The sequence below is a fragment of the Pteronotus mesoamericanus genome, unplaced genomic scaffold (genome assembly GCF_021234165.1).
Source record: "Pteronotus mesoamericanus isolate MK-2021 breed Mesoamerican mustached bat unplaced genomic scaffold, CSHL_Meso_final scaffold_1186, whole genome shotgun sequence".
NCBI classification, from domain to species: domain Eukaryota; kingdom Metazoa; phylum Chordata; class Mammalia; order Chiroptera; family Mormoopidae; genus Pteronotus; species Pteronotus mesoamericanus.
Genome location: NW_026555302.1, coordinates 13579939 through 13595491, shown reverse-complemented (window position 1 = coordinate 13595491; position 15553 = coordinate 13579939). Strand labels below are relative to the sequence as shown.

The 15553-nt window shown below is 52.5% G+C and overlaps 1 protein-coding gene across 1 annotated transcript; it reads left to right on the top strand.

Annotated features, from left to right (window-relative positions):
- Positions 1-3430: 3430 nt before the first annotated feature.
- XCL1 (X-C motif chemokine ligand 1) lies at positions 3431-6753 on the top strand. The gene is made up of 3 exons (XM_054587561.1): positions 3431-3491; positions 5541-5655; positions 6502-6753. Exons 1-3 carry the CDS (start codon positions 3431-3433, stop codon positions 6656-6658), a joined length of 333 nt encoding a protein of 110 aa, XP_054443536.1. The 3' UTR covers positions 6659-6753.
- Positions 6754-15553: the final 8800 nt, after the last annotated feature.

Here is a 15553-nt window from a genome sequence, read left to right as displayed (position 1 = left end):
GGTCGTCGGGGTTGGGCGGGGGAATGGGGGACGTAGATCCAAGAGCACCAGCCTACAGTGGAAGATGAAGAATTTCTGGGGACCCAGTGTGTGACAAGGCGACTTAGTTAACAGTACTAACAATACTGTATTGTATTCTTGAAAGTTACTAAGAGAGTAGATCTTCAATGTTCTCACCACATACACAAAAAGATAATTATGTGGGATGATGGAAGTATGCACTCACCCTATTGTGTTACTAATTTTGCAATATCTACACGTACCGAATGATGGCACTGTACGCCTTGCACCTGCACAATGCTGTGTGTCAGTTATATCGTAATAAGCTGGCAGCGCGGTGGGGAGACTTGGGATTTAATTCACGAAAAGGGGGAGCTATTGAAAGATTTCGAACAGAGAGTGACATGAAATGACTTACACGTTGAAACGGTCACCTTGTCAGGTCCGTTAATTGGCCGAGAGGGTGGAAGGATGAGGCAGGGAAGCCGGGTAAGAGGCCACTGCAAGAAGCCATGTGGAGCCGGAGCCGCGGCAGCGGCGCAGAGAGTTTGGATTGTCGACTGAAGACGCAGCGCCGGCAGTGCTTGTGGGCCGATCGGATGTGGCCTGGACAAGAGGGGGTGGGGTCGAGGGTGAGAGCAACCGCTCCGACTAACATCCCTCCACGGGACGTTGTCAGTCCGTGTCCGCACGTGAGTGGGTTCTGCCCGTTTTGTACCAGGTTTCTACTTTCTTGTCTGTGACCTAATTGTTCTCCACCAGAGTCTCTAGTCAATGCTTTGAAAACGTGAAAGTGAGTCATTCATTCTGAGAGTTTAGGAAATTGCATTTCAAGATGCTAAAATCGAAATTCAGCTACTGGTCAGTCAGATTGTCAATTTGATTGAAAAAAATAAGGGAAAGCCACAGGCACAATTCCGAGCTTCCCATTTATAGATGGTCACCCTTCACTTCATGTACAGTCTTCATAACTTCAGTTTTTTAGGAAGAACCGATAACTCAGAGACCGTTAGGTGAGTGACTACTGTGTAGCAGACATTTGGGTAGTGCTGGGGACCGGGGGGCACAGGGCACGTCCTCGCGTCACGGAGCTGTGCTCTGGTGGGAGATGCAGAGACGTAATCGAGTTGGGGGAATCCATTCTGATCAGAGATGGAACAGGTGGGGACAGAGGTCCATGGGGACAGAGGTCCATGGGGACAGAGGGTGGCACAACCTGGTTTTATCTAGAGGATTCAGGAGGCTGGTAGCGGGGGAGCCATGTACGGGTAATTGTGTCAAGAGCTGGGATGGGATTCGAGGTCCAGGAGGTGAGAGAGTGCGCGGGGGCTGTGAATGAGGATGGTGTGCTTGGTTGACTCAGGCTAGAGGTTTGGGAGCGGGCGGGTACGTGGTGCGCAGGAGCCTGCAAGGCAGGGCAGTGTCAGGTCTTGAACTGTCTTGCGTGTGACAAGGAGAGAGTTGAAATAAAACCTGCAGACCCTGGGCATTAGCAGAGACATCTCAGCAGGGGGACAAGATGGTGCAGTCAAGGTTTGGGCGTGGTTCCTTGGCCACACTGTGGAGAATGGGTTGGACAGGGAGGTGACCTGGGATGGGGAACCCAGTCTGCCTGTCACCCTGGTCCTAGCAAGGGACGACGAGGGCCTGCCTTGAGCAGTGCAGAGACGAAGCACACGGAAGAGCTACTTAGACAGTGCACTTAGCACAGGCTAGTCGAGACGGCATGTGGGAGCATTAGCCCCGAGCCTGAGGTGACCCCTAGGTTCCTGTGCTTGGAGCCTGGAAGACAGGTCGCACATTGCTCCGTGCGAAGGAGAGCTGTCTCGGGCAGCGGCTACTGAAAAGTCACTGTGGCGTTCAGGGTGGAGTCTGGCTGGACAGTGGAATTCCATTCATGGAAAATCTCCCGGATGTTACCCTGTCATTTTTACAAAAATACAGGACTTGTTTTCCTACCCCTTATAGCAGTGGCAAGACCTTTTAGCGGTGCTTGTATTGAGTAAGAATGCTGTTACGTATCCCTGACAGTCATGGCAAAATCTCTTTAGCCACACACATAATTAAGAAATACCTTTTACAGATAGCTATGTAAAACAGAACAAGACAAAAAATGACAATTGGGGGGCTGGAAGGTTTGTAGGGTAACCCCACTCCCTGCAGGGGGCATCGCCCCTTCCAGCTGCTGCACGTTTGGGGAGACTGCGTGGCCGCACGTAGCAAGAGCTGTAAAGACGAACGTGCTGTTTCGCTCAGCAGTCCCGCCCCCGGTGGTCGAAGGGAACGGATTCAGTGCCTGTTACTGAAAATTTGCCTCACGGACGGGATCTGCATGCCACGTTCAGGGGGAGTGGTTTAACGTGTCTGCGCGTGTTTCTACTCGGACTGTGGGGAAACATGGAAGCATAGTTACCCTCGTGTAAAAATAGTATTTATAATAATGTCACAGCGACGCAAACGTATGTACACCAACAGAGACTCACCGGAAAAACATTAAAAACGAAAAATATCAGAACGCTGAATTATAGATAATTCTCTCTCCCTCTTTCTCTCCAAAGTAACATTCCTGTCAGGACAGCTTTTCAGAAGCTTTAAAATATATAAATATTTTTATAAATATATAATATAAATTTTTATAAATATATTCCATAAATACATAAAATACACAAATATGAATATATAAAGCTATAAAAATAGAAGTAAAGTGGCCATAAAGGAAGCACGCCTCTAGACATGCTCCAAACACTGTGATTTAAATGTTTCTTGGGTCCCTGGGGAGGGTGGGGTAAAGAACCAGGGCTGAGCAGCGACGTGAAGCGAAAAAGAAGGCAAAGGAATGAGCGGTTGGGGGTGGCCAGCGCGTCCCCTCCCGTCTGGAAGGGAGTCACTGTGCGTGGTCTCAGGGTCCCATGATCCCTGGTTGTGGAAGCCTCTCGTCACAGCTGGCGTCATGTGACATGGGTGGGAAGGCAGGACCACAGGGACCACCTTTCCTCCCCACCGTCCACACGCTGGGGACGGTGACACGGCCGGGGCACGTCTGCGTGGAGCAGCGGAAGATCTGAATGGAGGCTGTGGCAGCAGATGAGGCAACCGCATTTGTTGTACTCATCAGGTTGCTTTCACTCATGCGTTAACCACAGGTGAATAGGAAAAGGCCGCAGGGTTTTTTTGTGTTGTGTTTTTTTTTCAAAAAAAAAAAAAAGCATCAGTATTGCAAAGACTTTCCGTGATTGCACGCCTACCTAGGAAGCCCCTCATACCACAGGAAGCGCGCTGACCATCAGGGGGATAAAAGAGGCTCGGGAGCAGCTGGAGCTAGCTCATACTCCCCCAGCTCCGCTCAGCTCAGCTCAGCCCAGCGCAGCCCAGCGCAGCCCAGTGCAGCCCAGCGCAGCCCAGCCCAGCGCAGCCCAGCAGGACCACAGCCATGCGCGCTCTCGTCCTGGCCCTCCTCGGCCTCTGCTGCCTCGCCTCCTACGTCGTGGAAGGTAAGTTGAAAGGCTGTCCCTGGGATAAGGAACAGATCCACAGGCAGGTGGGGCCTTGGTTTGGTTTTGACTAGAGTCGAAGACTTTCCCCAAGGAACGCCTCAGACTTCCCTGTGAAAAATGGGAACAATGATTTTGACTGTAGGGGACTTGTAGCTTCCAAAGACAGAACTTGATTAGACTCTGGGCTCCTGCTTTTCATAATTGGGTGATTTGGGGTAAATCTCTTAATCTCTCTGGGCCTACAGTTAGTTTTCTATAGGTCGAATATAATAACCCGTACTCTCCCCTGGGATTAAAGTGAACTGAATCTTAGGGTCACTTACCAGGTTTCCTCACAAGAAGTCACGTCTTGATTAACGTTAGCTGTGAGACAGTGTGACGACTGTCGATGCCTTAGCTTTTGCCTGAGGAATACTGATCTTGGTAAATTCTCAGAATTTCTGAGAGTTCAGTCACCGTGTGGGGATGAGCTAGAGGGTGTATGTTCTGAAGCAAATCAGTGTTTTCTATTGAAAAGAAAGACTGGAAGCTCATACCTTCCTACAAGGAAATCAGTATTACCTTCAAGTATATGGGAGAATTTATGATAATGGTTCTGAATGTTGCTCCCATTTATGGTACATTTCTTGAGCTGATAAGAGGCCATAGGATAAGTGCTAACAAGTAGATCGGTGCCTTATGCGCAGACAAACCCATGGGAGACACCCCATCGAGAGGGAGCCGCACTGAGCCTTGCCTGCAGGCCCTGCCCTTCCTTCCTAAAGGACTTCTCTTTTCCCATGTGCGGCTCTGCAACAAGAGAGACTACCGTCTGGGGGTGACTGATGTTGCAGTGAACTCTGCTCTCAACCTCCTCATTGGTAGCCTTATTACTTAGACCATAGACTCTCTGATCACAGATCCCCAAGGGTGCCCATGACTGGAGGTGGCAAAGGTGGGAACTCCCTGAAATTGTGAGCAAAAAGGAAACTGTTGATGAGACCAAAAAAGTTGAAGGCAACTAAGTGAGGCCCAGTGTGGCGGCGTGGCTGGTGTTCGGCTGACCCCGTCGACGGGCCACTGGCTGGCGGCCCCGGGTTGGGTAGGGGAGCGGCGCCCTGTTACAGACGGAGGAGTGCCGCAGGCGCCGGGCTCCGGGTCCCTCGTTTTCTGCTTCCGTGACCTCCTCAAGTCCCTCTGGGCAAAGCCATCATGCACCCCGAGGGGGAAGGCAATCTGGGCTTTGACTCAGCTCTGCCGGAGGTGACCAGGTGGCCTCTTAACTGGTACCACAAACTTGCATGTGTGGCTGAGAGACAGGAGGGTTAGGGGTTTAGATGCCAGCAGGGTTCTCTGGGTCTGGGGAGCCCAGGTAGGACACTTCCCAGAGAAGAGGGTTGGTTCTTAAGGGGTGAGAGAAGCAGAGAAGAACTGGGTTCAGAGACCCCTCAGCATTAAGTTGGCCAAGAGCGAGGATAAAGAACGTGCCAGCGTGGAGAGTGGCAGTGACGGAAGGAGGGAGAGGAAGGGGGGCCAGGTTAGCCAAGCCTTCGGTTTGGTTTCATGTTTTACAAAAAGCCCCCTGCGACCAGCAGCGCTCACTGTAGGTCAAGCTTGCTCCCCCTCGGCTCTTACTTAGGATGCTCTTTAGCTGGAGAAATCTCTGGGGAGCAGATGCTGGTCCCTTCAGCTTAGGAGAAAAGAAGCGCTTAGAAACCGTGCTTAGATTTTACCAAACCCTTAGCATCATCGACTCTCCTGAGGAGTTCTCCCTTCTCCACTGTAAGGTGGCTCTCCAGGGAGACGTGTTTAATTCCCCCTGCGCCTTTTCTGTGGAGGACGAACACTTTATGAACTCCGTCCTCCCTGGGTCTCACGTTTCAGCCTCCGCGACGGGAACACCTTGCTTTATTCCGCCAAAAACCAGTGGTCTCCCCCGCAGTTAGTGTTGCCGTCCTCAGACTACCCCTCCTCACATCACGCCTTGCTATTTTATTTGTAACACTATAACGTCTGTACTGTTCGCAAGTACATTTTATTTTTTGTCTGCTTGGTTTTCCTCGCCAGGTGTGGGGAGCGAAGTCCTGGAGCAGAAAGTCTGTATGAGTCTCACGACCCGGCGCCTGCCGGTGAAAAACATCAAGACCTACACCATCCGCGAGGGGCCCATGCGAGCAGTCATGTGAGTGTCTGTCCCCAGAGCGGGGCCTAGGGACCGTAGCGCAGAAAACCATCACTCTGCCCGGGAGGAACAGGTCCATGGGGACAGAGACCCCTGTGTCACCAGCAGCCCAGCTGTTTCCCATTTTCACGATGCCTCTACCTAGCAGCACAAAAGGGTTGTGGCCAAAATGTGGCAACCAGATAAAGGATATCCTCCTTTCTGACTTAGTTGAGCAGGAAACTCTGATTGTAACCAGAGGAACGCTGTGTCCAGTCCCGAGGGTTAGGGTTAGAGGTGGCTGGGTCGGGTCAGGACCTGGCCACACAGCCACGCGCAGGAGAGCATCTCACCTCCTCTCCGCGCCCCTCCCCTCCCCTTCAAAAGGGCTGTTGGAGAACGGGGGCCACATTTCGTCAGTTGCTCTATCTCAAGAGAATGTGTCAGAAACTAGCCTACACGGTACAGTCCTTTTCCAGGATCTCATTTGCAGAATAGCAGCCCTTCCCAACACATAACTACAGCTTTACCCAGAGAAATGACGATCATCACCTTTTGTTCAGAAAATGAGATGCGTGAGTGCGTTTAGATTTGAAAGAGCAGATGATATGTAATAGTCGGGCCAGGCAAAGTCAGATGTCCTGTTGAGTGACAGCGTTTGGTAGCACTGCTGAGAAGAGGAGCCTGGGAGTCTCGGCGAACAAAGGGGCAGTTCCTGTTAGAATAGACGGCAGCAGGGAGGGTTTCATTTGCGGTCTCCTGGCTCAGCGGTCCCTGCGAGAGCCCCCATAGTCGGCCAACTCCTAACTCCTGGTCTGAGGCTTTGAGGATGGGACTAACGTAGCCTATCTTTCCCTTGCATTGCAGATTTATCACCAAACGTGGCCTTAAAATCTGTGCTGATCCCCAAGTCGATTGGGTGAAGCACGCAGTTGAAAGCATGGACAACAGAAAAAACACGAACCAGAGCAAGCCTACGGGAGCCCAGCGGTCCACCAAGACAGCCGTGACCCTGGCTAGGTAGTGGGTTTGTCCCCTCCCAGGCCAGCCAGATGATTTCCTCCTTGCAGGCTCATGGACTCATTAAATTATACTCACGTTTTCTGAAAGTACTGCCTATGTCCAATTATTTTCTTGTATCTTTATTTGTCATGTCTTTCATATTCGTTTAGCTGCTCTAGTTAATAAATATTTATCACTGGGAATCGTCCCAACATCTGTTCATTGCGTCCTGGGACGGGTAGCATGTCACTTCCATTCGACTGCTGTGCCAGCTGTGTCTCCCTCTGGTGGCACCTGCGATGGGAGAGGGACAGGCAGTGCCCATAAGAGATGGAAGCTCCAGGTCTCTGCCCATGGGCTGTGAGTGACACCCCTCTTCTTAGTGGGGTTCTCGTCATGGAAGAAGGAGAGAGCCCAGCTGTCACGGGGCTCCCCTCCGGAGGGCCCGCTGCCTGAAAAGCGGCTTCGGCCTCGCTGGACCTTGAGAAGATTCTCTTCTCTCTGGTTCGTTTGATCTCCTAGGGAAGGAAAAAAACAAGGCAGGCTTGTCGGTTCTGTTACTTATCAGAGTGGCATAGACTGTTGGTGAAAAGATACTTGACTTGAATAAAAGCCCCAGTGCTCTCTGGCTGGGCGAGGCTCTTGCTGTCTCTCTGCGGTTTCTGTGATTGTCACCTACTCGAGTGATCGTCCTGCGATGCTTTTCCGCTTTTAGTGCCCTAACTCTGTCACCTGGAACGTCTCTTGAACGCGATCACAATTCGCAGTAACGTTTTAATGCTCTGTGGGCCGCTTGATGCCCAGACTCATGCTGTCTTGTACTGTCATTAAGTTGCTGATTGGATTCCTATTCATGGCTCTGCTACCCGGGTCGCTGGTGGTGTATGTGGGTCCGGCTCCATCTGACTCTCGGTGGTGAGACCCGGCCAGGCCTTGACCGCCCCAAGGGCAGAGGAAGTCCTAACGGCCGTCCGGTCCTCAGCAGCTTCGAGGCCTCTCCGAGGGCAGCCGAGGGCAGCTCATCTCCAGTGTCCGGCCGGTGAACCCGAGTGGAAAGCCAGCCGAAGCCGCGTCCAGGCCCCCAAGGGCTTTCACCCGAGTGGGGAGCGTAACTTTGAACTGATTGACGGGGGGTTGTGAGTTCCTTTAGGCAGGACCTGACTCTGCTAACCGCGCCCGTGAGGTTTATTGGGTTTCGGTTCAGTTCAAAGAATGAATCTAAGATTTCACGTATGTCTGTTCTCATGGCTGCCGCCCCTCCACCCTGCGCCGCTGGCAGCTCGCCCTTTCCTCTCACCTGAAACGCACCAGCTTGTGTTGAACCGGCTCCATTTCTGGTCGGGGCTCCTCATGGCCCTGCTGTCAGAGGAGAAGCTGCCCGTGTGTTTTCCTTTATTTTTCCGTAGTCGCATTTTTTACTACATGTGTTCGGGTAACCTCGGTTAATGACGTACACATTTCAGGTGTGCACCTTGGTCACAGGACATCGGTGTCCTCCACGCTGTGCCCACCCGCCGAAGTCCATCTCCTTCAGTCACCATGAGTTCGACCCCTTTACTTTCTTCACCCTCCCCCCGGTAACCACCATTCTCTCTAGGAGCTGCTGCTTCATTTGTTTGTTTCAGTTCGTTGCTGCTTGTTTTATGTCTCACACGGGTAAAATCAGATGGTGGTTGTCCTCTTCTGCCTGACGAACTTCACGCAGCAGAGTGCTCTCGAGATCCACCCATATCGTTGCAAGTGGCAGGATTTCATCTCTTTTTATGGCTGAGAAGTATTCGTTGTCTGTACGGACCACGTCTTCTTTATCCGATCATCTGCCGAAAGACGCTTCGGTCGTCCCTATGTCTTGGCTATTGAGACTAATGCTGCGGTGAACACAAGGGTACATAGATCTTTACAAATATGTGTTTTCAAAATTTTGGGGCATGTGTGTATTATTTATGTCAGCTCCCCAGTGCCTAGTATAGACTGGGAAGGGGTCCGTTCCTATTTGTTGGATAAATGGGAGAAAGAATATTTTACATTATTTCCTTTATTCTACTCACTCTTTTTATTTCTCAAGTTATATAAAGCACACAAAATGACCTTTACGAAAAGCAGGTTCGATTCAGCAAACATTTTTCAGCACTTTTATAGGACAGGTTCTGTGTTGAGCTCAGGATAAACCAAGATAAGCAAACACCGTTTCTGCCCTCCAGGAGCTCAGAGATGAGACTGTGATGTAAACAAGCTTACGGCACAGGACCCGGAACAGGAGAGAACATAGACGTGTTCAAGCAACAAAAATAACACAGAGAACAGGATGACTGACTGTCTCGGGAATGTTCTCACAAAGCACTTCTGAGTTTATACATAATTCTGAATTATTTTTATTAATAAAAGAATGCCTGGGAGATGCACCCTTAGTTGGTTTGAAGAAGGCTGCTGTCCCATATTTTCTCTCTTGACTAGGAAATCCCTCCACTGTGATTGTATCACTATCGTATTTTATTCTTTTCTGGGTGTTGGATATAACGATGCTATCACTGTAATTTAACCGGTGAGAAAACTGAGCAGGAGCGAAACAGTCTCTCTTGGCGAAGAGCACGCAGCCGCTGAGGAACCGGCCTGCTCTCGGACACGGACGTCCCCCGATGTCCCAGCCTCAGGAAGCCAAGTGGCAGTGTCAGAGCCTTCCCAGGGTGACGTGCCTGAGGCTTCCCTGAGCCCAGGCGCATCCTGCCATGCGTCTCACGAGTTTCCAGATAAATTAAAAGGGTCTGAAGACCGTAACGAGGACTTCCCATTTGACTTTTTCTACGCAATCATTTTACACGTGGTTTTATTTTGTCAAAGTAATACATGAACGTGGTCTGAAGTTTAAATAGTACAAAAGGGCTCCTCTGAACGCCAAGAACTCCTGCCCTCTTCTCGTTCTTTCTGATGTTCCTCCTCATGGGCTGCGGCGCTCACTCTCCGAGCTGACGGTTTTCCTGACAGTCGCCGCCACTTCACAGTATGGGTGAAAAGCCCTGTATTTCCTGGGTTGTCGGTGTGGGACGTTAACTGTGGCCGCCTCTGTGACACACTCAGGCCCAGCCGCCTTCCCCCCGCCCATGTACGCAGGTGGCTGTTTTAGTTGGTTGTGTCTCTAGCTTTCTGTAACATTCCTGTCGTTCATTTCTTCTTCTGTCAACTACGCACCGTTTCTCAACTTGCCCTTTTGCAAGGCTGTTCTGCTTTCTCTCACGAATGCCCACATAGTCTTTACTCTGTAACCAGCCCTGTTTTGTTGCTTTGCAAACGTTGGGACATTTAATCACATAAGAGAGCCCGGTGACAGACCAAACGGCTGAGGATAACGAGGCCGCGGGTTTGTGGGGGGCAGCTCGGACCTGCGCCCCGGGAGGTGCGGCCTGTGCTCACGCTGCTGCGCAGGGACAGCACGCGGCGGGGGGCGGGGACTGTGCTGAAGACCCAGGAAGGCTGCATCAGGCCCCTGTGCTGTCTTCCCATGCAGCCGTGAACCGAACGAAGTCCCTGCCGCCGCGGAGCTTCCATCCTGGTAACACGGGCCCTTTCTCTTTTCCCAGGATTCCTTCACCTCCCCCCTCGGCCAGGAGGTGCCCCTCAGGAGCCCGATGCAGCAGGGCCAGACGCCCTGCCGGGCCCCGGGGCGCAGAGGGGGAACCGGACGCGGTCTGGCCTTCAGGCAGCTCACACCCGTAAGTAGACAGTTGCCACAAAGTGTCACATGTGTGATGGCCGCGACGTGGAGAGAGCGGGGCGTGGGCACAGCGGTGGGTGCACAGGGTCAGGAGGGGCTGCCCCTTGGGGACAGTCCTTACCCTGGGTCCTGCAGGGCACATTGGAGCCACTTGGGGGGGTTTCAGGGCCTTCCAGGTGAGGGGCATGTGGCGATGCCTGCAGGGGAGAGAGCTTGGAGTGCAGGTACCGTTGACCCTTGAACAACGCAGGGGTGGGGGCCCTGATCGCCATGCAGTCGAAAATCCACGGGTGACTTCAGGCTCCCTCCGCGCTCAACCACCAGCAGCCGCTTCTTGCTTTGCCGATGACATAAGCCGTGGATTAACACTTCTTTTGTGTGTCATATATATTCCACGCTTAGTCTCACAAGAGAGTGAGCTAGAGAAAAGAAAACATTAAGAAAGTTACAAGGGAGCCACATTTATGGTATTTATCGATAAAAATCTGCGTAGAAGAGGACCTGCGAAGTTCAAACTCGTGTTTTTCAAGGGTCAGCTGCGGTTTCGTGTGGCCCAGGGACAGACTGAAGGCGGGACAACAGAGGGAGGGTAGAGCGATGGAGGGGACATCACCTGGCCTCCATCTGCCAGGCCGGGATGCGTGCGCTTCGTGGGAAAGGCCGTGCGGAATGAGACCAGGTGGCCGTGGGGCTCAGAGAAGGGGACGGTGCTGGGAAGCCAGGTCCCAGGTGCTGTGGACCTGGGGACTGTTGAACTGGCCTGGCCTGGTGCGACATGGTTTTCCTTTCCTCCTGGGCCTTTTCTGCTTAGTCGGAGCTCTTGTTAGCGTGCGTGACGGCCTGGCTCCGGGTGCAGCCCAGAGGCCTCAGGCAGTGACCGCGCTCACCGGTGCCTCGGCTGCGCGGAGCTAGGGCTGGGATGGGAGAGCACTGCATTGTGGGAAGCGCCACATTATTTGCGTTGTCGATTGGCGAAGCAAAGGTTGAGTCTGTGAGGCCAAGGTTGGAGCCGGCCACCCAAAGGGAGGAGGAGGCAAAGGTGAGACAGAGTAAACTCGGTGCGGGTGGGTGTTGGTGTGGGCAGAGAGGTTCACAGACCAGCCTCTGCTGATTTTCTGGGCCCCCGGAGTCTCTGTGGAGCCGCTGCAGAGGACAAGGGCCGTGGGACCTCGCCTGCTGTCCTGAAGCCGGTGATCGAGGGGGGATAGAGCCCTCACCAGAGCCGCGCCCACTTGGACGTTCCAAAGGGCTCCTCTCCACCCAGGGAGCCTCTTCTCAGAGCCCTTTCTGGTGTCCCCAGCCAGGGTGACGCCCCTCTTGTGTGCCCACCGGCCCAGAGCTTACCTGTATGATTGCTCACGTCATGCTGAAATACCAGCTTGTATTTCTTCATTTTCTCTCTTGGTCGTTGGGGTCGGGAATGCAGATTGGAGCTCTGCATACCTCAAACCGGGCATAGCGCCCGGGACATCTCAGGCTGCTAATAATTGTCATGGAATAGATACTATGTTATATATATATCCCCACTCCTCTAGCTGTTATCATAAAAAGACACAGGAACGCAGAGCAACTAAACCTGCCCTGTCAACGTCAGGACAGGCCGTGCGGGGGTGGGGTGAGGTAAAACACGTAGCGCGTACCTTGAAACCAGAGCAGAGCCTCCCAGGCGGGGGGGGGGGGGGCGGGGGCAGCGGGACCGCGGAACGAACGAAGGCGCAGACAGGAAAGCCGACTGGAAAGCCAGGGCCCGTTTAGGGAACTGGCCATGTCCGGGACGGCCCGGGAGGGAACAGCGCTGGGGGTCAGCGGGGAGAGGGTGCCGGGGCCGGGCCGAGCGGGCCCTGGGGGCCGGGACAGAGGCGGGGTCGCCGAGGGCCCCAGGGAGCCGCGTGGCCAGGTCGGGGGGTTGGAGTCCTAACCGCAGGGACCGTGGTGCCGGTCGCGGCTGGAGGCGATGTGGCCTGAAGGTGGCCGGGGGAATAGCAGCGTGTGCCCCCCCCCCCCGCACAGGACTGGAATGACAGTCCCAGTGGCCGGAGGAGGGGAACGAGTCCGTTGTCGGAACTGAGACCACCCTGAGGCTGCCCGCTTGGGTGACCGGCGAAGACTGGGTCCCATGCGTGACCAGTAAGATTTTGGTCTAACGTCTGAGTGACAGACCCCCAAGAAAGCAGCAGCAAGGAGGAGGAGCAGGCCTGGGAAACTGAAAAGCCGATTTCTGAGTAACTCAGACCAAAGCCCGAACTCTGTTTTAATTCCCTTTTGACAGACAATCTTTTTACAGAGATGAGGTAAAAATAAGACGATCTGAAACTCTCCTGGCCACCCCCCACCCCCCCCACTCCCCTGGGGAGAAAAAGTAACACACATATGGATACAGTATCAACTGGGTGAGTCACCAGGGCTATTTTAAGAGGGATTTGTCACTGGGCCGTGGGAGGCACAGAGGAGCCGAGAGATGAATCCCTAATGACAGAAAAAGAGAAACGAGGTGACAGAAAAGGTTCTGAGTGGGAATGGAAAGTGCCCGAGCGCGGTGTTTGGGGAGGGAGGAGGCCAAAGGGATGTTTTCTGTCTTTGGCAGGAACTAGTAAAATCTGGGACAGACTGCCGAGGGCCGAAGGCTGGCAGAGTGACCTGCGTCATCGTTTCGGGGGCCAGGAAGGACGCCTAGGGACTCTCAGTTGAGAGAAAGCCGCTGCCCCCCTCCCCGCCGACTTCCAGAAGAAATGTCAGTCACATACAGTGACAGATGTTGGTTGCCTGTCACACTCTGTTGCCTGGAGCAATTGCTAAGGCCTCTTCCCAGATCCTGTGGTTTCCCTCATCAAGGGGGACCTGCCGAACGAGATGCTTGTGAGAAGTTTTACATCCTAGAGCGAGGAAACAGACGGGGGGGGGGAGGGCACATGGCCAGGTGGAGACGATCTCGGTAGATGCTGTAGGGAAGGCTGGATTTCCATTTCTCTGAACGCTGGGTTTGAGGGTGGCGGGGGAGGGGCGTGGAGGTGGGTGAGTGAGGAGGGGTGGCCATGTGCGTGCGCGTGCTCCCTGTCTGCCTGTCTCTCTCGCGCGCTCCCACTTGGGGTGGTGGTTAGCAGTCTCCGCTGTGCCTGGCTTTGTGCGCTAGTTTCCCCACTCCCTCTGCTGGTGACCCTCGGAAAATTGCTCGCTTTCTCTGCGCCTGAGGTGGCCTCCCTGTGAACGTGGAATACCAGTGCCGAGCTCCTAGGACTGAAGTCTGAGCCTGGCAGGCCGCGGAGGCTGCGCAGCTCCGCGAGCGTTAGCCTGTAGCGTTCCCAGTGGCGGGGGGGGGGCGGCGGGGGGCGGGGGCGGGGGGGGGGGGGGGAATGCGGGCGACAACGGGGCGGGATTTCCTGGGCGCTGCCATTGACTGGGTGAGGCCTTGGTCTTCATCATGTAGGCAAAGCAGGGTTTCATTTTCTGTATTTTCTTGACAACTGGACTCTTCTACCACGAGAGCCTGCATTTGAGGAAATGATGCTACGGTCAGCTGTACTTAGGAAACCGTTAGACCGTCTCCTGTCCCCTTGGAGAATGACCGTGACTTGGAACATCAACGTTCCCGGGAAGCACTGTGGAAGAGCCTTGTCACGGTGGGGCCAGATTGTTTTAACTGTATTTGGGATGCTTTCTCTCCCTCGGTTCGAATTCCCTAACTTATTACTTCGCTACCATTTTTAAATTCAGGGACATGTTGGAAAGAAGTTGTCTTGGGTCTCAAGGATCAGAATTATTTAACTATTTTCATTGACAGCAGCAGAGGAATCTAATGGTTAGATTGGCTCCATCTCACTGAGCCAGCAATTCTTTGATACTTGTCAAAGGAAGCGTTCGATGTACGTTTGGATTAAAACTTGTATTTCCATAATTGAATGTGACTATACCAAACAGGTTACATTCCATATAACAGATTCGCAATATCTAGTATAGAATGCATTGGAGATGAACATTAAGTTCCATGGTGAGTAGCTCAGTGCAGTTGAAATTGTTTCTCGGTGTAGAGAATGGTCATATTGGTGTGTTCAGTTCATGAAAATTCTCTTAATTGTATATTTTTTGATGTGTGGGTTATATTTCAGTAGAAATTTGAAAGAAGTCATTGCTTCATTCACTCTTTTTAATTATGTTTAGGGCTGAATTTTATTAAGACACAGAGTTAAATTTGGCCAAAGTTAAAGGTAGCAGACTGTTTCGAAGGTGAAAGATTTAGGGTAGCTAGACATGAAAGAAGGTTGCTTATTTCTCATTTCCAGTCACCTTGAAAAATTAATTTCATGAGGCTGATGTACTATTAATCATAATCACCTGTGTTATTCCAATAATGAATAGCATCACAGCGAAAGATGAAAGATTAAAGGTTTGGAGATCTTTTTCCGACTAACCAGCAAAGTCTTTCCCCATATATCTTGTCAAATGCAAGATCAACAAGCAGAGAAAAAGTGCATAAAAATGAAAAGATCCTCGTTACCCTTGATGTACACCCTCGGCACATCATCTGGATGCCTTGAAAATAAGAAACAAGGCTGACGATGCCTCTGTTTACAAATGTCCTTTGTAGAACATTCTTATTTGCATTGATTCACTGATGCTTCGCCGCAGAAGGCAGGGGAGGGGGGCGAGGCAGGAAGGTGGGCGTCGAGGCAGCCGTTCCCCAAGAGCCAGAGAGGGGCAGCTCATCCCAGGCTGCGCCGAGCTCAAGGCGAGAACTCAGCCAGGGCTCCTCACTCTGGTCTTCTGTGCTCTCTAATGGCCTGCATTGAACTTGGATTATTTTTATAATGAATAGACGTAAATGGGGGCTTGTCAAAAAAACGCCCCCACGACCCTTTACGAGGGTCCATTTCCTGTGCCGCAGAGTGGCGGCGCGACAGCCACGTCCTTTCTGAGTCACGTCTGCTCCTCCAGCCAGTCCTTTGCTTTCTCTGCAACTGGATGGGGTGGGTGTTACTAATCTGTAAGCAAAACTGCAGTAACTCTTGCAGGAACGTTCTCTGCCAACACGCTGGTAAACACTGCGTTTGAAGCTCTGGCGACTTGAATGTGGCCCCGAAGTCCTTGTGTAGTGACAGAAGACAAGTCGTCTTCAGTTAACACAGCGAAATCAAGGGATTGCCAGTAGGCAGGGCAGCCTCCAAGGCTCATGTGAAGATACAGTGGTTTCCAACTCCAGCTCTTACCAAATGG